General features: G+C 41.5%; 2 protein-coding genes across 6 annotated transcripts in view; both read left to right on the plus strand.

Annotated features, from left to right (window-relative positions):
* CREBRF (CREB3 regulatory factor) overlaps positions 1-15,288 on the plus strand; it is a 21,305-nt gene extending 6,017 nt beyond the window's left edge. For 2 of the 4 annotated variants that reach the window (XM_015876079.2, XM_015876077.2), the window contains 8 exons: positions 1,815-1,992; positions 2,847-2,972; positions 3,717-4,794; positions 7,669-7,863; positions 9,617-9,806; positions 10,230-10,303; positions 10,442-10,564; positions 10,804-14,493. In XM_015876079.2, coding sequence (XP_015731565.1) covers positions 1,984-1,992; positions 2,847-2,972; positions 3,717-4,794; positions 7,669-7,863; positions 9,617-9,806; positions 10,230-10,303; positions 10,442-10,564; positions 10,804-10,919 — 1,911 coding nt within the window. In that variant the 5' untranslated portion in view covers positions 1,815-1,983 and the 3' untranslated portion in view covers positions 10,920-14,493. Of the gene's footprint in view, positions 1-1,814; positions 1,993-2,846; positions 2,973-3,716; positions 4,795-7,668; positions 7,864-9,616; positions 9,807-10,229; positions 10,304-10,441; positions 10,565-10,803 lie in introns of those variants that run through there. The other 2 variants (XM_015876078.2, XM_032447500.1) reach the window with 2 other exon arrangements.
* A 1,520-nt stretch (positions 15,289-16,808) lies between these two features.
* BNIP1 (BCL2 interacting protein 1) lies at positions 16,809-22,588 on the plus strand. 2 transcript variants are annotated; one of them, XM_015876081.2, is made up of 6 exons: positions 16,809-16,942; positions 17,061-17,153; positions 17,277-17,368; positions 17,917-18,018; positions 18,721-18,839; positions 20,870-22,588. In XM_015876081.2, the coding sequence occupies exons 1-6, from the start codon at positions 16,835-16,837 to the stop codon at positions 21,064-21,066; spliced, it is 711 nt and encodes a 236-aa protein (XP_015731567.1). In that variant the 5' UTR covers positions 16,809-16,834; the 3' UTR covers positions 21,067-22,588. The 2 variants fall into 2 exon arrangements, with proteins under 2 accessions (XP_015731567.1, XP_032303392.1); XM_032447501.1 differs by having other exon boundaries at positions 17,061-17,368.
* Positions 22,589-22,744: the final 156 nt, after the last annotated feature.

Raw genomic sequence — 22,744 nt, forward strand, 5'->3', positions numbered from 1 at the left:
AGGACAGTGGGATTTCTGGAGGGTCACGTTCTGACCAAAACATGGCAGTATGTGGTAATGACAAAGCAAACTTCTTTCGTTCCCCCATGTATCACGCAGTGGCCCAATGGATGGGTGTTCTGCCACATGAATGCAGATGTTGTGGCTGTGACCTGGTGCTGGCACCAGAGAGCATCCATCTGATGTGCTATTGAAAAGACGTCAATCTGCTGCTCTCTATGGAAAGAAAGGAGGATGCTGCTAATGTATTAAATCTGGTATCTTTCTCACCTCTTTCCTCACATATGGGAAAATAGTTCATTGGTTTTAAAAAGCAGCTCCTTTCTCCAGCATTAGGCCAGGCTGCAAAGTGCGTTTGTCATTCATGCCACATGTACAGCGGAGGAAGGACTGGTTTTGTGGCTGTGTAGCCTTTGCCGTGCAGATGAAGACAGGGTTGTTTAGGCACGTTGCCCTGGGATGCAAGCTTAGCTTTTAAATGTCACTTTAAGATAAGTCAAAGGAGTTCCCTGGAAGCCTTAGAGCAAAAGGAAGATTGGGTCAGAAGGAGCTGGCTGCTAATGGACACAGGACCCTACGCAGGAGCACTGTGCCTTGGCAGCAGCAGCTCGGTTTTATTGAGAGCTGTAATTTGTGCATGACTGGACTTGCAGCTTTTGTTTTCTTCCCTGTGCTCTGATATTTGAAAAGCAGCGTGTTTTGATGAGTAAAGATAGTTTGTGTTTTGTTTCTTTGCACAGTATCTGATAGAATATATGCTGAATTTAACAAAATAGCTGAGATAGTATCTGAGAGCAGGAATAACCTCTGCCATGTGCTGGTGGGAGGAGGCAGCTCAGCGGCGTGGAACACTTTTACTTTGCTGTTTGCTTTTCACAGTAAGCAGATAAACATAGCCTGAGCAGATTGCACTGAACTGACTGAGGAGCAATGTCTGGCGAAGAATTCTATTCAGAGAAACAAATGTATTTTCACTGTTAAGGCTGAAAACCTGCAATGTGGTGCTGCTGCTTTTGGATTGTGGCCTTCTGATGGTTTTTTTCTTAAAGGCACTTTACACAGCAGTAGGGGTATCACAGGAAAGCAAGGCAATGGGAAAACAGCCTCTGTGAAGCCAGCACAGTTATATTAGATGCTAATTTGATACCAAGGATTCTCTCTTCCTTCCTGTCCTTCCTTTCCTTCCTTAACACATTTTTCTACTTCCTGTTCCTTGCTCTGTTGGGCAGTTGGCTCTTCCTTCCCTACACTTGTGGACAGTGATTGTGCTTGCTGCAATCCCTCTGCCGCTAGATGCTGCTGTGTGAGTGATTGATAGAATCTTATCTGGAGCTGCATGGATTCAACTTGTAAGAAAAGGAGGAGTCTTGTTAGTGGAGCTGTATCACTGCCTGTTCTGAATCTAATCTTATGAGATGTCTGAGACGATTTTAGACTTTATTGGCTCGGTTGTATTAGTCAGAAAGGTTGTTAATCTCTTCTGTGTCCCCAGCAGTATGCTGGATGTTATTTCCAATTAGGCAGGCTTTTCTTTTCATGTGTCTGTGGAGTTCATGGTGTAGGTAGTGAGGAAAAAAGGCATCGTAATGTAACTCAGCCAAAAAGGGTTTTGAGAATCTCTGTTCTCTCACGCCTGTGCCCTTCCATTAGGTGAAAAATGGCAGGGAGAAAACCATTGTACATTCAAGCATGGGGAATAATCACTGTCCGGAGAGAATCTTAGTCTTTAGTTTACTTAGGCAGCTTTTTAAGCCTTGTCTTGTTGGTGATGGAGCGCTCATCTCCTTGGGGTTTGCCCTGTTTATTCTACACAGAAAACTACAAACAGAAGAGCTCCGTAAGAGTGAACTGAAGTTACCATAAGGAAATATTTCATTACATGGACTGTGTAAACTCCCAGAGACAAAGGTAAAGCTGGAAAGAAATCTACAAGTGAATAGAACAAGAAGTTTGGAATTGGATTTGGGGAATCTGGGCTTGGAAATGCCTCAGGTAAGTCTGGAACGTTGTGATCATATTGGCTTCTGTGAATTTGCTTCTGTAAATTGCTTTCTTATTTAAAAAAAAAAATAGAAAAAGCATATGAGCAAATTTGGCTGGCATCAATGGGGAGAAATTAGGAGAGGTTGAGTAGTATATAGTTTTTAGTCTCCTGGTGGTGTCTATGGTGGAAGCTGTGGGGCTGCTCTTGGTGCTATTTGCTCAAGCATCAGCCGTGCTGTCTGCTGGATGGGGGCAGCTGCCTGGAGAAGGGCCCTTTCTTTCTGCAGTGGTTCACACAGCAGCACACTGAAGGACTTCCTGCAGTGCAGTGTTTCTCCCTTTCCAACCCTCAGGGCGAGTTTGTCTGAAAGAGAAATAGAGGTCTGGAATTGAATGTAGCAGCAGTTTGCTTTGTGTCACTTGTTTGCCTAGCCATCCTGCACAGTGTTTGTTTGCAAAATTCTGCTTTGTTCTTAGGAGAGACAACCCTCTTGATTTAGTTACACTTTGCTATTGTTACAGTCTCAGGTAGAAGCTTTACAAGTTCAAATGGTTCCTAAGACCAGCTGCTTTAGTACGCAGTGACTCCTAATAGGGTGAAGGCCTTGCAAGCTGGTATTGTTGCTTGGTACTTCCTGGTCTTGCCAGTAATCACTCTCCTCTTCTGCACATGCTGATGTATCCCTAATCTTGGAAGACACCTAACATTTTCAAACTGACAAAACAGAATGCTGATCTGTGCGTTAACACCTTCCAATAGCACAAATTCAGACACTTGGATATGTAATACTCGTGTTTTATTGAAGTAAAGAATATGCTTTTTTATGGTTATGCTTCAACATTCTCTTTCAATTCTGTTGCAGCCCAGTGTGAGTGGAATGGACCCTCCTTTTGGGGACGCCTTTCGGAGCCATGTGTTTTCAGAACAGACTCTGATGAGCACAGATCTCTTGGCAAGCAGTTCAGATCCAGACTTTATGTATGAACTGGTAGGTCCATTTTCTGTGTGCGCATTCTTCCTTCTTGACTAACACCCTTAGTTCATGTAGTAATAAAGGGGTATTTGCTCAGGAACGCTGGGTGGTTATTCATTACTGCTTACTATGACTGGGGTAGAGCCTAACTGCTTGTTAAAGCTGGCCATCAGGAGTGGCTTGGTACACAAGTATCAAGTGCTGTGTTGTTGTTACATCGTGGTGATGAAGACTCTTCCTTACAAACCATCTTTTCTTCAAGAGCACTTGTGTGCTACTTCACTCAAGTTGTGGATGCAGGGGAAGCGAAATCAAAGTTGACTCATGAGCTGCTCACAATAGAACTTGTTTTTTCCTGCATGGAAAGTGAAAGGTGGTAAACTTCAGTGATTTCTACTATTCACGTAACAAAGTTTGACCTAGATTAATGGAAACTAGAACATGTTGCCTGTGATTTTTTTTTCATGTTTGAAGTACATGAATATTGGTCCTATTCTTGTTTCTAATGACCAATTCAATAGCAGAGAAAGAATCCAGTGTATTTGACTTGTATTTCTAGCAACCCCCCCCCAAGGATCTGCTTCTGAACCAGGGAAACTTTGTCGCTCAAAGAAAGTTGTTAGTCAGAAGTTGAGATATCTTCACATCACTGTCCTACTGTTCACTTGAATTAGTCTTAGCATGTAAGTTTAAGTAGAGGACAGAGATGATTTGATACTACTTTTCTATCTTAATATTAACTTATGTTATGTTGCACAGGACAGAGAAATGGACTACCAGCAAAGCTCCAGAGACAACTTGCTTTCAATGGAGGACTGCAAAGACCTTGAGAACTTAGAGTCTTTTACGGACATCCTGGACAAAGAAGCTGCTTTCACCTCCAAGTGGGAGCAGTGGGACACGTACTGTGAAGACTTAACTAAATACACTAAACTAACCAGCTGTGATATCTGGGGAACAAAAGAGGTGGATTATTTGGGCCTTGATGACTTTTCAAGCCCATACCAAGATGAAGAGGTGATAAGCAAAACACCTACTCTGGCTCAGCTTAACAGTGAGGACTCCCAACCTGTTTCAGATTCACTCTATTATCCTGATTCACTCTTTAGTGTAAAACAAAACCCTTTAAATTCTCTGTTACCCGGAAAAAAAATTGCAAGTAGAGCAGCAGCCCCAGTCTGTTCCTCCAAGAACATTCATGCTGAGGCACCTTTGTCGGACTATGTTCAAAAGGCAAGCAAACCCGCCACACAGCCTGCTTCCAGTACACAAATCATGGTGAAGACCAATGTGTACAGTAATGAAAAGGTGAACATTCATGTTGAATGTAAAGACTATGTTAAAAAGGCAAAAGTGAAAATCAATCCTTTACCACAGAGCAGACCAGTGCTGACCCAGACGCATGCGGATGCAGCAAAGGAAAATACCTGTTACTGTGGTGCTGTAGCAAAGAGACAGGAAATAAAAGAGACCCCACACAGCCACTGTACGCCTCCTATTTTGCCTTTTAAAGAGACTCAAGAACTGCTCCTCAGAGCACCCCAGGAAACTCCAGGACTTGTTGTGGGGGAGAGCAGTCTTTCTGCCGGCACGTCAGTGTCAGATTCATCACAGAAAAAAGAAGAGCACAACTATTCTCTTTTTGTAACAGACAGTGTGGGCGAACAGTCGGCCAAAGGAGAACCTGAAGAAGACGAGGAGGATGAGGAAGATATTGAAGATGAGGATCATGATGAAGGATTTGGCAGTGAGCACGAGCTGTCTGAAAACGATGATGAGGAAGAAGATTATGAGGATGATAAAGATGATGACATCAGCGATACTTTCTCAGAACCAGGTACCAGCAATGTTGGGGTTTGTTAATACCGAGGGCGATGAATTTATCTGCCAAGAGGGAAAGAATGCTTTTGAATGCTTTGTAATTAGAGATGAGCACTTAAATTGTGAACGTTCATCACAGATTTTATAAGTGCTTTTCACAACGTAATTAATGAAAGCTACACAAGGATTTTGTTTTCCCTTCTGTTCTGGAAGGAAAAAAAAAAACACATTAATGGTGGTCATAAGCAGAAGTCACAATAGGCAATACAGAAGATTGAGCTTGTAGCCAAAAGCCATAGAGCAACTACTGCAATTGTTATCTCCTTTTTTGTGGTTTGATGATAGGATGTGCAGAGCTTTCTAGTGCTTCAGTGGGCTGTGCTAAGGTTGTATCTCTTGATAGCTGGCACAAAATCGTAGTCTGAGTGAAAGTGTTTCCTAATTACTTAAGTGCTTCTGTGGTTATAGAACCATTTCTCGGTGGTTTCCAACGGTGATATTTAGTGAGTCTTCAAAGAACATGGAATTCTTCTCTTCTGCGAGTAGAAATGGAGCATTAACACCAAAAATGAAAGCTAACCTTCAACTAGAAGGTAGCAAAGTGGCAGCATTTTATGAAAAGAAAATCTACAGGGACAGGACTGTAACCAAGTATTAGCCTAATTGTAGAAAGTGTTGTTGTATTCACATTTTATACATGCTCTTTAGAAGAGCAGAAGAATTAAAAGTATTCAGACATTTGGCAGTGTGTAACACTGGGGGGGGGGAATGAAAAACAGCTGAAATACTCCCTTTTTAAAAGCAGCAGCTTCCCTCAAGCACGCTGTTGTTTGTCATAAAGAACTCTCCAGTTAAATTATTCTCTAAGTAGATTTCCCAAGCTGGCGTTAAACCTGTTAAGTATTGTGCTCTTTATGTTACTTTTTCATGTACACAACACATATATATTAGCATTTTGAAATCTCTTCCTCCCTTCTTCTGAATTGAGCTCTCTACTTTCTGAGGTCTGAGTAGCTATTAAGGCTCCGTGCTGCTCGCTGTGCCACGCAGCGCTTTGCAGCCCACGGAGGCTTGTTGCACAGAACAGCTGGTAATCTTGAGAAAGAGATGTATGAAAATGTTGGGCTCTCAGCTGGTGGAATTACATTGCCTACTTGCTGTTTGTTCAAATCCCGATGACAAGCTCTCGCCTTCTAAACAAAACCACGTGGTGCACTGCAGCAATCAAAGAGCTTGGCTTGCACAAGTCCATGAAACCTTTCACCTCGAGTACAGTGGTATTATCAGAAAGCATCCACAGGAGGTAATGTTTCCAGGTACTTTAATTACGCCACTCACACTCTTATGTTTTACCATTGCAATAGAGGTAAATACTGTGGAATAAGCTTCTAAAAAAGGGCATCTCCGGAATACTTAACCTCTCATGTCTTCACTGAAACCAAAGTCAGTTACTAAGTTTAGAGTGATGACAGGACAAAAGCTTTTTGTTTGCTGACCTTCTGATAGGCGTATTTTATACACAGCTTTGGTTTATCCTTTTTGTTTTGGGAATGCGTGATACACTCTTAAAGCACAGGAGTTGGTGTTTTCTGAGGAAATACGTAGGTACATTGAACTCCAGGGACGTGGGAAAAAGAACTGAATGTGTTACTGGATGGTAGCAATGCTAGGAGGAGAATTCAGGGAGGCTGGATGCAGTGCAGAAGAGATAAGCAGATTTGTTGTAGTGCTGTGTGCTACAGAGTATGGCAGGACGCTGTGCACAGAGCTGCTCCAGGTAACTGTAAAATGGCAGCAGGTCAGTGTTAGTCTTGCAAGGCAGGATGCATTAAGTCAACATAATTCAAATAGCCAATTTAATTATGGTTGGAATAAGCAAACAGGAAGTCTTGATTTTAACCTCATTTTACATTTGTACGCATCAGCTCTGAAGGAGATTTGTTTTCATTGATTGGCTTAACTTTGCGTTATCGCAAAGCTGGGCTGAATTTATACCTGCCTGTATAATAAGTAATGAGTTTTATTGCTTAACATATTTTGCAGGTGGAAGGTAAGGGAGAACATTTGGATATTTATGTCAAACGGCCTTTGGGTCAAAGGAAATGACTATTGAAAATATGTGTAGTATTTGGAACTATATTTAATGTAAATCACCATAATCACTTCGACTCTACAAGAAAGAAAAGTGTTTCATAAGACATATTTTGTTGCTTGATTTTTCCTTTCAAACTCTGTCCTGTCAATAAACCAGAGAATCAAACAAGTTTAGAAGTGGTTGCATCCTTCTGTGTGCTATTTGTGGTTGGGTTATGAGCTGAGGGAGAGTCAGACCAAAGCAAGCAAGTTTGTTTTTCTTCTTTCAACTGCTTTCTCAAGTGCAAACAGACTAATTGCACGGACTGTGTTAAAATAAGGAAAGCTTTTAAAATAAAGCGTTCTTTGTGCTGCTGCTCAAAGATGGTGCAGAGCTGAAGCATATGGGCCCAGTGCAAATTGCACTTAGAGTCCGCTCAGTGCTTGGGTTTTCCTGAAGCTTCATCAGTGTATGTGATATTTGAAGTCTGTTATAGTGATGATATGATTATGGTGATAGTGTCGTTAGTGCTTCTGTGTACTCTAAGAACAGTTTGTCATATCAAGTGCATTGTAATACATCTCTAAAATCTTGTATAGCTTTATCACGGATCATTTGTCTTCGGCCCACTGAAGACATGAAGGAAAGATTGAATGGGTTATGTCTTGAATCCCTTCCATTTAGATGTTCTTTTCTTGTGGAACTGGGTCCATTCCCCATTCCTTCATTCTAACAGAGTGTAACACTTGGTCCACGGTTAAAAGGCTAAGAAATGTCTTAGAAACACTACGTGAACGATGCAATGCATTCTTTTAGGGTATGAAAATGATTCTGTGGAGGATTTAAAAGAAATGACTGCAATAACCTCTCGAAAAAGGGGCAAGCGAAGATACTTCTGGGAGTACAGTGAGCAGCTGATGCCATCCCAGCAGGAAAGGATGCTGCGGCCATCGGAGTGGGACCGAGATACATTACCAAGTAACATGTACCAGAAGAACGGTCTGCACCATGGTAAGAATAGAGTCCTAGCTACAAGTCACAGTCTGTCACGCTGGCACCTTCGGTAGCCAAACTGCCCCGCCTGAATTGCGATTCCAGTCACAAGTTTTGACCCTGAAAATAAATCACTAAAACACTGCAAGTCTGTTGCTTGGTTAGCTGAGTTCTGTGCAGTGTCCAAGGGAAGGCACAGTGAACGTACAGTAATAACGTTCAGTGTGGTTTCTTCCAGAGGAGGTGGATGAATTGAGACTTGTAACTTCCAAAGGCCTTCAGTGGCAACCCCAGGAGCTCAGAATTTTCTCAGTGTGGTACTGTAAACATCTGGGATAGGTCTCATGACTGATACTTGCCCCTGGCTGTTCCACAGTTTCAGTCTTGCTTTTGTTAAAGCGGCCTGAAGTGCCAAGTCCAGGTTAACTGCAATATGAACTAAAGGACAGGCAGGCAATAACCTGAAGCTCCCTTTTTTTTGTTCTTCCCTCCCTGTTCCTCCCACCCATGTCAACGTGATACAGTGCAGCAGTTACTTTTCTGTGAATAACCTATTTATTTAAAATACCCTTTGCAGGACCTTCGCCCGGTTGGTCTAATAACTGTTTTATTCCCATGACTTTCTGATGACCAACTTGCTCTACTTTAAACACAGCTAACATCACTGAGAACAAGCCGCTCATAGGAATAATATTTGTTTTCTTGTCACAGGACCTCTTTGGTTGGCTTGTTCCATTTGATTGTGGCTCTGAAAGAACAAAATGAATCCAGCTTCCCTGACTGCAATGTTACATTCCCTTACAACTGAAAATTATCTTTAACATTGCAGTTGAACTTCAGATAAATGAACAGATTTTTGTGTTTATTCTATAGATTTTTTTTTCTTTTTTTTTTCTGTGAACGAAAACTTCTTTCTTTTTCATGTGCTTGATTTTGACACCCTTATCTTGTAGTCAAATAACAGTGCCTAAAGCCTCTATTGGTAATCATTGCTATGAAGCCTTATATCTGTATTTGTTATAGAATAACAGATGAACGGGACTTAAGGGCTGTGTCTCACTAGCCACCTGTAGGAGCAAGTACCCTTTAATGGTGCTAAATTATCAGTGCTCTGCTAAATAATTATGGAGCAGGTTTTGTCAGTCTGTTATCACTTGTGTGCAAGTATCTGTAACCACTGGCGTTTTTAATAGAAATCTAGGAAAAGACACAGCAGTAGCAAAAGAACTTAATAAGGATTTTGTCTTGAAAGCAGATTTCCTCCTTGAAACCAGCTCTTAAATAGCTTCAAATGGATCTAAAGAAGGTTGCCCAGCCTTTGTGTGGGTCATCAGTACTCGTTCTCTAGAGCCTCTCTTAATGCAGAGCTTTTAGAATAAGATTATTTGGGAATTTAATCAAGTTTACTGTCCAAGAGAATATGTTGGCTGAAGGTACCAATTAGTAAGTTACCGATGGGGCAGAATGCCTGTACATTTTTCAGCACAGTTGTTTGCATGCTGTCTATCACATCAAGTACATTTCTAGCCCAGCCAGCAGAATTTGCTCTTATCTGATCTGGATATAATACGAATTGTACAAAGCAGTTTGTCTGGAAATGCTCTTTCTATTGTGAAAGGCCACAGAGATCACATTATGCCAGACCATTCTCTTCTGACAAACAATGGAACTTAAACTGCACCAAAAATAATACATATTTAAGAAGGTTTTTTTGTAGGTTTGCCTGCCTATTGTGCCACTTGCCACCCAGTTTTCTGCATATTCAAAACAGGTAAATACGCAGCAAAGAAGTCACGGAGGACTGATGTAGAAGACCTGACTCCCAATCCCAAAAAACTTCTACAGATTGGTAATGAGCTGCGGAAGCTGAATAAGGTGATCAGTGACCTGACGCCAGTCAGTGAACTTCCCTTAACTGCCAGACCAAGGTCAAGAAAAGAAAAGAACAAGCTGGCTTCCAGGTAATGTATTAGTTAACACTCATTGGATGAGTAAAATTGCATTACTGCAGTTGGACGAATAAGGCTAATTTTTGTCTCGAGATCCTGCTTCAGTGTGGCAGTCGCTATTGATAGGTTTATTACCCATGTATCAAAAAGCGGGGCAGCTGGCACTGTGGAGATGTAGTTTACCTGTTCCTTAGCAGGTAATAATACACTGCTACTGGAAGCTGTCTTAGCTGCAGGGGCAAATTATTGTTACAGTAGTAAAATCCACCAATGTAAGCAAATACAAGTAGTAGCGCGCTTGAAGTGAAGATGAGTGAGTAGATACGTGTCTGGGAGCATTGGTTGCTAAGTTGGTGTGGCTAACTGAAACGGATGCTCTTAGTATTCTGGAACATTTGTTAAAATGTTCTAATTCTTCCACTCTTCTTGCTATAGGGCTTGTAGACTAAAGAAGAAAGCCCAGTATGAAGCCAATAAAGTAAAACTCTGGGGTCTCAACACAGAATATGGTAAATACAACTCTTCACATGTTAGTTTTTCTTATGTTCTTAAGGCAAGTCTGTGTTATCAGTGTGTGGACAACTAAGCGTCTCTTTTGTTCCTGGGCGAATGCGGTGCATGTCTAACCGAGGTCTTTTTCTTTGCAGATAATTTGCTGTTTGTGATCAACTCCATTAAACAAGAAATTGTTAATCGAGTGCAGATGCCTAAAGATGATAGAGGAGTCAACATGGAACAAAGGTTGAACATACTTATTAAAGATACCCTCGGTAAGCAGAATATCTCATGTATTCACCCGTATGTGAAGAGATGTCATCTGTGGTATGATAGATCACAAACTATTTCTGGAACAGAGAAAGGAAGCGCTTCCTCATACTGCTGTAACCAAACCTTTTCGTTGGTTACTGACCATAACATTCATTCATTGGACTTGTGTCACTTCTAGGAATGTAAAATGCGTATAATTAATAGTAACCTTACAGTGCATTTTCTTACCCTTTGTTTTCAGGACTTCCTGTAGCTGGACAGACATCAGAGTTTGTGAATCAAGTGTTAGAGAAGACTGCAGAAGGAGACCCCACAGGTGGCCTTGTAGGATTACGAATACCAATGTCAAAAGTCTAAGACGTGACTTCACCCGTTCTCATTGGTCACATTCTTCCTGTGTTGTCAAGTACTTCATTGTAAATTGCATTCTGGTCTGCATGTCAGTTTAGCATTATGTAAACACTTACAATTAGGTTCCATTATTTTTAAACAACAGCGTAGGAAAAAGAAAAAAAATCAAAGCATGGAATAAAATGCCTCGTAGCATTTTTGGAGCATAAATTAGGGAGTTCTAAAGCTGCTTTGAGATTGCATACAGAGATGAGGGTTCTTTTGGAAACTAAGTTCTAGGACCAGACTTAGCACTTTTGTTGTAGAAGCATATTTTTGCTACTAAAGTTATTTTAGCGTATGCCAGACGTGGTGGCAGGTTTGTGCTCCAGGCAGAACAAGAGGAAGCATTTTTTTTTTTGCTAAAGCTGACGATTCAGTTTTTTTGTTGTTGGTTTTTTTTTATTTGTTCCTGTTTGCTGTTTTGAAATAATTGGGTTTCCTTTGTTCTCCTCACAAACAGTAAAGCTTTCTTTGCTACCATTCACTTGTACATAGCACACGTGGCTTCAGAGCTGCTGTGCCATAGAAACTTTAATTTTTTTTCTGAGCTTAATATAGTATTTAAATGTCTGTGCAAGCAAGAGAAAAAACAAAAAGTATATTCTTTGTGCCTTGTATTTTGAGGGGAGAGCTATCAGTGTAAGCTGGTAAAGTTTTGTATGAAGAAAACCCCGAGGGGAAAAAAAAAACAAACCAAGATGTACAGATGGTGAGATTATAGGTTTTAATGTATTTGTTCCAGCTCTTAAAATTTTTTGAATGTATATAGGAATATGTTGAAAATGTAGATATATGCCACAGAGTCTATGTATTGTATAAAAGATGGCTCTAGAAAACTCTATTTCGGTACTTTGGCCGGAAGAAAACATATACTTGCACATTAATGCGATTGTTTATTTTTGTACCAAAGACAAATGCAACTGATATGGCGAACTGCCAGTCTAAGTAAAGTTTTGCACAGCTTATATGATACTGTACTGAATGTAAAAACAAATGAAAAATATAAAAAAACACACAAAAAAAAGAAAAACAAATGACAAGGTCAGGGTTAGGGATCTTACTGAACTGTGAATTTTTTTGTTTGGGTCCAATTATCTACAGAAGGAGCATTCATACATAACAATATTATTTTGCTGTTCTTGTAGTTCGCTTCCATGGTAGATAAGTTGGTGGCCGTCTCGGAGTCTTTACATCTTTTTTCTCTGCACTTACTGTAGGAGATTTTAATATATTTGGATTTTAGTAAGCTATTGGTAAAATAGTTTTCAACTTTGAGAATTTAAAAGAAATATTTAGCTTGTTGTAGTATACTTCCAACAAACAACCAAAATAAAATTATTTTTATTGTAATGTGTATATATGTAAAGAGAGGAAAAAAAAAAAAAAGAGCTACAGATATCTAATTCCTTAGTTGCCACTTTTCCAGTCGATGTATTATTATGCATGTGATGTTTCCAAGGATCAACACAGGCTTCAAACGAAACGAGACACACACAGAAAAGTTTATAGACTTTTATATTTTTGTACAGGTATTTCAAAAGTAGCTTCTTCAAACTTATATGTGACTTATTCTTGTTGATTCAGTAGTTTCTATGATTGGGAAATATTAACACAGAGTTCTTATTTGCTCTTCTGCTAATAAGAGTTGGCTTTGTAGTCAGTGTTAACGTACCGATAAAAAGCTTTAGCCCTTGATGAAAGTCCTTTATCTCAAGGCAAGATCATTCTCTGGTTTCATGGACCCTCTTTTCCTCCCCGTTCTTTCTCTCCCTATTTAAAATGACAGAACACTGTTTACTGAAAATAGAAATACCAAATATTTTCAAATGTAGCTGCTGAAAAAAAATAATGCGAAGTCCATGAAGGCTTTTTCTCCGCTCCCTTTGGGGAATCTCTCCACTTCGTTTCTAGTTTGTCTATGTTTGTACTGTGATTCCTTTTTGTTTATATGTAGGTTATTTTTATATCCAAGCTTGTACTATAAAAAAAAAAGTCTGTAATAGTGCAGTGAGGGTCGCAGATGAAGGTGGCAGTTCTGCCACGTGCTGGTGAGTGTGCACACAGCTTACTTTGTATCTAAATATTTTGGAAGACTCAAAAGGGAGGAGGCCAAAATACCACTACTGAGCTGTACGGAAAGTTTTTTCCTTCACGAGACTGAACAAATACCCAGAGCAATTTAGGCAAAACTTTGTAAATCCGCTTAAGATTTGCAAACTCAGAGTGGACTTTGGGTGTTCTTATTGCTCTCACGCTGAGGTGAGAGTCGGCTGCTGCTTTACACAGTGGGTCAGATGTATTCCTATTGTAAGCATTGCCAATGTTACACTTAATTCCAGAGATGCATACTGCCCATAAAACCCCGACAAAGAATGTTTCTTGTGAAGATAAGGCCGTGTCTGTGCAAGGATTTGAATGGAGTCGTTCCTTTCTGCTGTGCGGTGTTACCGCACTGCTGCCATAGGAGAGGTCCTTTTGCTCCGCCAGAACCAGGCGGCGTTTCTAAACGTTACGAGCAGTTTTTGCAATCAGGTAAAAACTTTTGTGACAAATTAAACTGACAAGGTATCAGAAAAAAAAAAAAGCCCCTTTTTACTGCTCAGAAGTGCTGGGCAAATAGAACTTTATAGCTCTTTATCTGAAAACCAGAATATGATTTTGGTCTAGCATTTCAAAGTAGACTTTGAATCTTATAGTGAATTCCATACCCTTGCATTTCAGTGTTTTCTATGTATTATTTTAAGTTAAAGCTTTGGAATAGTTGAGCTTTTTAATGTTGACACTTTATTTTGTACCTATTTATATGTATGTATATCTTAGAAAAGCACTTTGTTTAAAAAGGAAACAAAAAACAAAAAAAAAGAAGAAGAAAAAAAAGAAGAAAAAAGAAAAAAAAGGAAAAAAAAAACCAAAAAAGAAACTGCGTTTTCTATGATTCCTGCCACTTGCTGCTAACTCTGGGCTGGTCAGAATGCTGCAGCGATACTTGATCTAAATAAAACCTGGCAGTAAAATGTAGAGTACAGATAAGACCTTTTGCTGGTTTAACTTTATCGTAAAGGTGACGTAGGCAAGCTGTGCAGCTTTACATTTTAACCAGGGGACTCTGTGGCATTTAAACCGTCTAGAAATGGTTGTACTTTAATGCCAGTAACAATCTGCTTCCTCTAGTGTCATTACAATATATACATTTAGTGTATACTTATCACAGACAGAATCTTTTAAGGGTATAAAAACCAACCAATGTACATGTTCTGTTTTTGGCAATTGTGGCATGCGTTTTTGGGTGATCTTTAGAGAAGAGCATTTTCTAAAGATGTTCAGTGTTCATACATGGTCTGTGGATCTTAATGAAGTCCTGGATTATTTTTTGTTTGTTTGTTTGTTTTTGAGTGTAGGCATTGTGAATATTCACTCTTAATCCTATATCCAAAAACAATTATACATCTTTTGATTTAATACAAACAGAAGTTCTTCCTTTTTCTGATACACTGGATTCTCTAGGATTTGTTTCCATATTAAAAGCATGCTGTTATAACCGCTCTTGTTAAAATCTCGTCAGTCTCAACTATAGGTGCCACACTTTCTGACTCGATGGACTGCTTGTTCTACTGTACCATGTATGATTCTTGTCCTACTTCCTTCATGAGAGATTATGACGTGGCTTTATATCGTGCCTTACTCGTACATCTAGAACTAAATGTTTTTCATTACCCTTGAACTCTTCAAACCTAACCCTTCCAAAAGTGAATCTGAACTGGTAAAAGCATCCTGAAGAGAGTTTGGATAGATCTATTTTTGTTTCTCTCAATAGCAGTCGTTTTCTATTTATATAGATGACCAGTTTTTGGATGGCCTTGCAGAATGTGGGGGTGCTCGCAAAGGGCATTTTTGAGCCCTAAACCCCTTTTTGCTAACACTTCTTTTATGGTTTATTGAACACACCGATATTTGGTGAGTTCTTTTCTTGGTTGAGAGAGACTTACTAATAAAACTATGAAGTGTGGGTGGGCTGGATTGTCTTACCATGCCAGCTGAAGCGTGATTGCATCAAGTTGCTTTGCTGCGAGGTTGATGTGAGAGTCAGGCTCAGCTGTGTTCAGTCCCTGCTCCTTTCTAGATAGCAGACCCTTTGCCACTGGTAAATAAAGCTGGGAAAAAGCTGAAACCAGAAAAACCTAAAATCCAAATGGGTGAAGGGTCTGTTAGTTGACCTAAAAGCAACCAGACACCTGCTGTCAGTACTTCTTTGATCCAAAAAGTTTCCCCCCCCACCCAACATTTATCCGCTATTTGCCTTCGTTAATAAAACAGCTTATTCACAAAATACAAAGAATGGATGTGCTTTTTCTTTTTTTTTTTCCATAAATGATTTAAATATAGCTATTTTTGAAAGCTGCAAGAGGCTTTATCAGGAATATTGTAAAGGGTTGTATATAAGTTGCCTTTAACAGAAATAGCAGATGCCATTCTGTTCCTCTGACTTGCTTGCTAGTCTTCCTGAGGTTCTGTTGAGGCGTAACCAGTTGTGTACCATGAATGTTAGGGTCTGTGTTTGGCCTTGAGACCTGAATTTCAAGAATGCATCTAATCGTTGTTATTTCGGAGGCTTCAGTTGGACTTCCCGTGTTCAGTGTGCTGCTAGATGTGGTCTTGGCTTCCTGACACAGCCATGCACAGAGCTGAAATCTGTTTTGTTTACCCCAGGGATCGTGTGAAGTACATTTCAGTTACTGCTTTGGTGACTGATTCTTTTTGTAACTGTATTAAGGGCATTAGTACGTTGAGAAAACACCACTCTTGAATATCTCCCAATACAAATTGGGACTCCTACGTGTCGTTAATGAAAGATGGCACTTTTAGGCTCTATCTTCTTTGCAATATACAAAAGTATCTCAATCTCTGTCTGATTTCCATTTCACAACGTGCCGTGTTTTTCCCCAGTGCTCCTCACATGTAGCAAAGGCATGTGTGTGCATTGTTTTACAGCCCTCAGCCTCGTAGACATCCGTGAACTTCCACAGGACTAAATGCTGGCAGTGCATTTGTTGTCTTTCTAATGAGCAGAGGAGCTAAAAGTGGAACCAGAACTATCTTAAGCCACAATCTTTCTTCATAAAAATGAAAGGCTTTTTGGATAACACCAGTGTTCCAATGCTTCCCTGCGGGTAGTTGCTCATTCCATGTCTGGATAAGTCAAGTTTGGGTGTTTATCCATCTACAGGAAGGAAAACTTTCTGTGCTGGATTTTGTATTGACAAAAGCACAATCCACCCGAGGGAAAACCTCTCAATTAAGAACTGACCCCGGGAGTAGCATTTAATTGTACTGATCTTTCATATTGTACTTTCTCCTTTGAGAAGTGACCTCAAACTTCATTGTTCGGTATCTGTGCTCGGGTGAACACGAAGGCTGATGGCACGAGGGTGGAAAAGGCAAAACATGGCATCCTCCATCACTGGCTTCCAATGGGAGCTCAGAGAAACTCCATGAAAGTCGTGTCTCTGTTAGGAAATAAACTCTCCTGTTCAAAGCATGATCTGTTCAGAGCTGCGCTGTTAGATGTTGGTTAATAGCTGTGCGATCTTTATTTTTATTTTTATTTTATTGAAAAGAGGCACAATCCCACCATTGACTTTGTTCCCTGTTCCCCACACACCTCCTCGGTCCCTCGCAACTTCTATTCAGACTCAAAATTTCATCAATGTACGCGACATCCTTTGTAATTTAAAATAAAAATCGTGGAGGAAACACTGTCTGAAATCATCGCGTGTGTTTGTGTGTTGTGTTGTGGGATGGATCCTGTGGGGGCCTGAGGCCTTTCCTATTTCCACACACTGGATGACGGGCGGGCTGTGGGGGCCAGCAGGGGGCGCTCCATGTCCCGCCTTTCCATTCCCAAGATGGCGGCGGCCGGCTCGGTGCCTGTGCGGGTGTGTCACCAGGAGATCGTCAAATTCGACCTGGAGATCAAGGCGGCCGTGCAGGTAGAGCCGCCCTCGGAGCCCCCTTTAGACGAAGGAACCCTTCGGTGCGGGTTGCGAGGCTCCCGCTGCTTGGCCCTGCTTGCCACGTAGTGCTTTAGGCCGTGCCGTTGTCTTCCAGGATATCCGGGATTGCCCGGGGCCGCTCAGCGCCCTCACGGAGCTCAACGCTGCGGTGAAGGAGAAATTCCGGCACCTCCGAGGCCGCATCCAGGTGGGGTTGTGCTGCTTGAAGCCCCCCTGGGCTCCCCTCGGGGCCGCTGCAGCTCCGCTCCCTTCCCTTGGAGCTGCAGGTGGCAGCGGTCAGCCTGATATTATTCCCGTTTTTTTGTCCAAGGAGCTGGAACAGATGGCGAGGGAGCAAGATAAAGAGTCGGAGAAACAGGCCTTGCTGCAGGAAGTGGAGAACCATAAAAAGCAAATGCTCAGGTAGGCCGTGTTTTGTAGGCTGTGTTGTGTACAGGTGCACCCAGTCCTCAGAGGTAGCTGCCTTCAGGGTGCTCTTTCAGTTCCTCTTTAGCAGACCCAGTCAGTGACACGGTGCTGCCTTTATTAAGACCAAGAGCAGGTCCTGGCACAGGTTACCCAGAGAAGTGGTTGTTCCCCATCCCTGCAGACACCCAAGGTCAGAACTGGAGGGGCTCTAGAACTGTGGGAGTCCCTATTCATTGCAGGGGGTTGGACCAGATGGCTTTTAAAGGGCCCCTTCCAACCCAAGTGATTCTGTGATCAGGGACAGAAAGAGGAGGGCTCCCATCTCCTTCCTGGCTCTCTGAGCAGGTCTGTCCGTTTGAGTGACTAAGCCTGGAATGATACACTTAGGAAATGAAAGAACAACATACTGTCACTCAGTGGTATAATGCAGAGAAAGTCTATGTGCATACATGGATCTTAGTTATGGTGACTGCTCTGTGAAAGTGATTTCTGCTTACAGGGTGTTGCCATCGCACTGCAACATTGTGCTCTTGTGATTTCAGCAATCAGGCAGCTTGGAGAAAAGCAAATCTGGCTTGCAAAATCGCTATCGACAACTCTGAGAAAGATCAGCTGCTGCAGGGAAGAGACTCCTTAAGACAAAGGTATTAAAGTGTCCCCTTGAATGATGTGAGACTTAAACAATGTTGCCATACTCACTAGTACCAATGAAAGCAATGTGATGTGCTTGAAGTGATTGGATTGTACTCAGAAAGTAGCTTTTATAGCTTTTATTGTAATGGAATGCTGTTGTCTAATTATGAAGGCTTAAACTGTGAAGAATTGTCATAATTCCAGGGCTTTTTTAGTGTTTGCATGTCAAAGCAGAGGTGAAATTGTGGTAGGCCTCATAACTTTTGTGATTTTCTTTTTTATTAATTCCTGCCAGGGTCATAAGCAAGTAGTGGATCACTGTGCAAGTTGTTTTCCTTTGTAGATGTGGATATAAGTTTGTATAACTCCTGAATGGAGAAGTTGACAAGGTTGGTGTTGTGGAGCAGCAAGGAGGATAGCTGAGGAGATGAAATGGTAGTTTGTATCAGTGCTTCCATGTCACCTTATGAAGCTGTGCCATCGTGGCTGAATGACTGCTACAGCATGAGCTCTGTGAGACTCTGAGCCGCAGTTGTTCAGGTTGATGGCTTCAGTAATTGGTGATTTCTCTTCAGTAGTTCAGCAAAGATTATCTCCAGTTCTCATGCAGTAAAACTTGCTTGTATCTTTTGTACACAGAGCACAGCTGCGCGTTCCTGCTGTACCAAAGACACTGTTCTATCCCTGAGTGTTTTCTTCTTTTGCTTTTTCAGGAAGACTACAAAGGAAAGTCTGGCAGAAAGTGCAAGTAACATCACGGAGAGTCTGATGAGCATCAGTAGGATGATGTCACAGCAAGTCCAGCAGAGCGAGGAGACTGTGCAGACCCTGGGTACAGATGGAGCTGGGCTTTGGGGTGTGGGTTGCATGGCTGAAGAACCTTTCAACTGTTCTGTTAGGGTGAGGGGAGCCAAGCTGTCATGATGCAGAGCATGGTGGAAATACACATTGCATTAGGAGAGCTTGCTCTGATGGTAATTCAGGGGTTGTTCAGCAGATCTCCTCTAACATTTGAACAGAAATACTGTTGTATGTTGCATGAAGTTTTTTTTGCTGGAGTTCTTGTTTAATGTTTGTAGAACTCAATTTTATATGAAAGCAGTTGTGGAAGGGGTGTGAATTCTCACAGAGTTAGCAGTGTGTATGATATTACTCTGTGCTACTGTCCTGACATGCGTTTGGCAACAGAGGAGTAAAGAGCACAGGTACAAGTCCATATGTAGAGAAAACAGTCTGAGTAGGAAGGCTGTTTTCACCCCGTCTCCAGCTGGGATGACTAAGAGACAAGGCAGTTGAGTGACTTGAACCCGAGGTCACTTGTTCTGTCCGCTGTGCATCAGGGACTGTGAAACCAAGACTTTAGTCAGTTATTTGGCTTAGACTCCTAAGAAGATAAATCAAGTGACCTCTCAAAATCAGTGATTCATGAACCATTTGGCTCTCTGTACTCTTGGCCTCTCACTAGCTGTGCTGTTGAGCAGAAGAGAGAGCAGTGTAAGGGCTGGGATCAATGCCACAACCTTCACCCTCTTCTGGGGGTTTCCTGACCCCATCTGAGGATGGCAGCTGGGCCCAGTTTGTTCATACAAAAGTAGCATGTTTCTTGTCCCATTAAAAAGACAGTTTGGCAGACTCTTTGTCGCCCTGTTTCTGACTGAGCATTGCTTGGAGTTTATTGAGGGAAAGATCATTTACAAATCCCAGCTGCAGATTCTGAATCAGCAGTAACAATTTCCTTGTTTTCTGGGCAAGTCGTATCCTAGTATGCAGTGAATGCATGCGGCTGGGAGGCTTTGCTTTGTCATCAGCAATGGAAGCAGCGGGTTTTCTATTTTCATTTAGACAAAATGTCCCTTTAAGATGGGACATAATGGTTTGCAAAATACTGCAGCAGTAATTCCACTGTGCTTGTTTTGATGAGCCAGACAGCACAGGGGAAGTTCGACCTTTTTTTATTCAATCAGTTCAGTGTGGAATACTACACCAACACTTGCTCTTCATGCGTTCTGTTATGGATGAGAGAGGAAGTTAGTGAACTTTTCCTTTCTGTCCTTCAGTAATGTGAAAGGAAGGCTGCAGTGGCTCAGGGATTTTCTTGGTCAGTTGGCTCAGGGAAAACAAAGCTGGAAAGGACCGATGTTCCATCTTGCTGTTTTGGCAGGCTCTCAAATTCTGTCTTTAATCAAGACTAATTAATATCCATCTGCAGTCGATTTTCTCTTTTTGAGAAGGAAAACGAACAAACAAAAAGAACTGTTGTCAAAAAGGGATAACCATAACAAATGTTCCTAATTTGTAGACAGAATCACAAAGGAGCTCGTGCTGTTCCATGCTGCTTTTTCACTCTCTTTAACCCCAACTGATTCATGCTGATTTACTGCTCTGGCTTAAGCAAAACGTTTTGCTTGTCCATTGGGTGTGTTCACATACTGTTGTGTGTTGCTGCTGCTGCAAGTACTGATGCTGACTGATGGCAATTCATTGCTCTTAGATCAATGGTTCTAGCAGCATTCTTACTTCACTGTGCTTCCAGAGAGCTTTCAGGTTGGACTGTCTTTATTCATAAAACTAGATTTGATCTGTAACCTAAAAACTAAAGATTGCGTAGTGGGACCAATGGGCTTTAAGCTGTTGATTACTTCTATTTTGCTTTACATCTTTCCCTATCAAGTCAAGACAACTGATCTGTGGAAGCTTCTGTAAGACCACAGTGTGCGTTTGTCTTAGCCATGAGTTTGATCCAGAAGGATCTCATGGGCACTGTCCATATTGCCAAAAGCTGCGTGCTCACATCCTGTGATGGGTGCAGTTGAGGCACAACCAGCTCATTCTTTTTCTTCTTTTCTTCTTTGTTCGTTTCAGCCAATTCTTCACGAACCATCCTGGAAGCAAATGAAGAGTTTAAGTCCATGTCTGGGACGATTCAGTTGGGGCGAAAGCTGATAACGAAGTACAACCGCAGGGAGCTGACTGACAAGCTGCTCATCTTCCTCGCCCTTGCCTTGTTCCTGGCCACTGTGCTTTATATTTTGAAAAAAAGACTCTTCCCATTCTTGTAAAACACCAAAGTGAGACTGGACTGTTGGGAAAGATCAGAAAGGGACAGTGTGATATTGCTAGGCTTATTAGAAAAGGGATATTGCAATAGCTGAAAGAGCATTAGAACAGGCATGACTTCACACTGTCGCTGTGGAACTCACAAGCTGCCAAAGAAGAGCTTAGATGACCGCAGGATGGGAAGAAGTGCTTGGATGAAGGTGTGAAGAAACTCCGATCTGCCTGTGGGTTTGGGTGTCTGGATGGACACTGGAGGCCTCAGAGGTGCTGCTCTTACCTCATCCTTTCTTCATTTTGCCATGAAATTTACTTTTGTCTTTGGCTTGAAGTGGAAGCTGCATTGATACCCAAGTGCAGGGTGCTGGAAACAAGAGGAAGGATGGAAGAGAGAAACGCACTTACATTCCATGAATAAATTATTTATTGTATCCATGTAAGCAGGGTTTTGTTTAAAAACAAGTTCTAATGGATTGAAAGAGCCAGAGTAACTTCCATGTAGAAGTGGTACCTAACGCTTGCAGCAGTGGCTGCATCTGGGATGGTTTTTCTGCTTTGTTTTCTGGTGTTGGGAGGACTGGCCAAAGCAAAAATGGAAGCCTCATTTGTTACTATTAATTCGTGCAGTGTTGGAGAATATCATGGTAAACCTGTTGAAATCAAAAGCCTTTTTTGCTTTTCTGTATGAAAGTCCACAAAACGGTTGCAGTTTGCAAAGCACGGGCAGGTTCTACATTTGAACGTTTCTGAGAGTTGATATTTTTCTCAGTAAAATCTACAGTGTCTGCCTTTCCTGTCTCTTGTGCTCTCATACTGGGATTTGATTTGATGTAATAACACAAATACCTGCGCGCTGCCCTTTGTAATTGTTCTTAAAACTGCTGTCACCTTCCCCTAATGAAATGGGTTCCTTACTTTTTCAGGGCTGACCAGTAAGGTTGGTTTTCTCTTTACAAAGTTCTCATGGAATGGTTAAATACCGCTTTAATGTAGCTGCTGAAAGTAAGCTTTTACATGGCAGTGCTAAGTATATACTAAGAAATATGGCAATAACCTCTCAGTAACACATTCTGGGTTATCTTATCGTTGCAGTACTGGTTTTTCTAGGTCTTACCAGTGGTACTTTGTGCCCATTCACCAGCAGCTGCTTCAAGCTTAGTTAAATAAACGAGGCATGGTAGATGGTAGTAATCCAAACCACTGTGCAGGACAGTAGAAGTGGTGGCTGTGTGTCCATGGGCATGAACAGTAGAAGCTGGAATTTATTTAGGTCAAAATCAAGGCCTCTACCTGAAGAGTTAAGAATGTCTGAGCCTTTCTTCCCAATGGAGTAAAAGGATTTGGAAACCTTTGCACTAGGCCTGGTACATCCCATAGAGGGCAGTGCTGTGATAGCCAGGCTAAGCACGATGGATGTGGCACTTTCTCTATTGTTTATTCATCATATTTCAATGCAACCTTCCTTATCGCCTCTCCAGAGATGCAGGAATATGCAGTGATTGAAATAAAGTGATAACATGCATGTTACAATTCGGGTAAAACAAATTACTCTGTTTAAAGAAAGATCTGTTAGAAAAAGAAGTCAGCATATTTGGGCATTTTTAGTAACAATAAAAGCCTTGCTTTGTAACAAGGCTGACAAATAGACTGTTAACCAAGGAAAGAACCATCATCCACGGGTTA

This window comes from Coturnix japonica, chromosome 13 (genome assembly GCF_001577835.2).
Source record: "Coturnix japonica isolate 7356 chromosome 13, Coturnix japonica 2.1, whole genome shotgun sequence".
NCBI classification, from domain to species: Eukaryota; Metazoa; Chordata; class Aves; order Galliformes; family Phasianidae; genus Coturnix; species Coturnix japonica.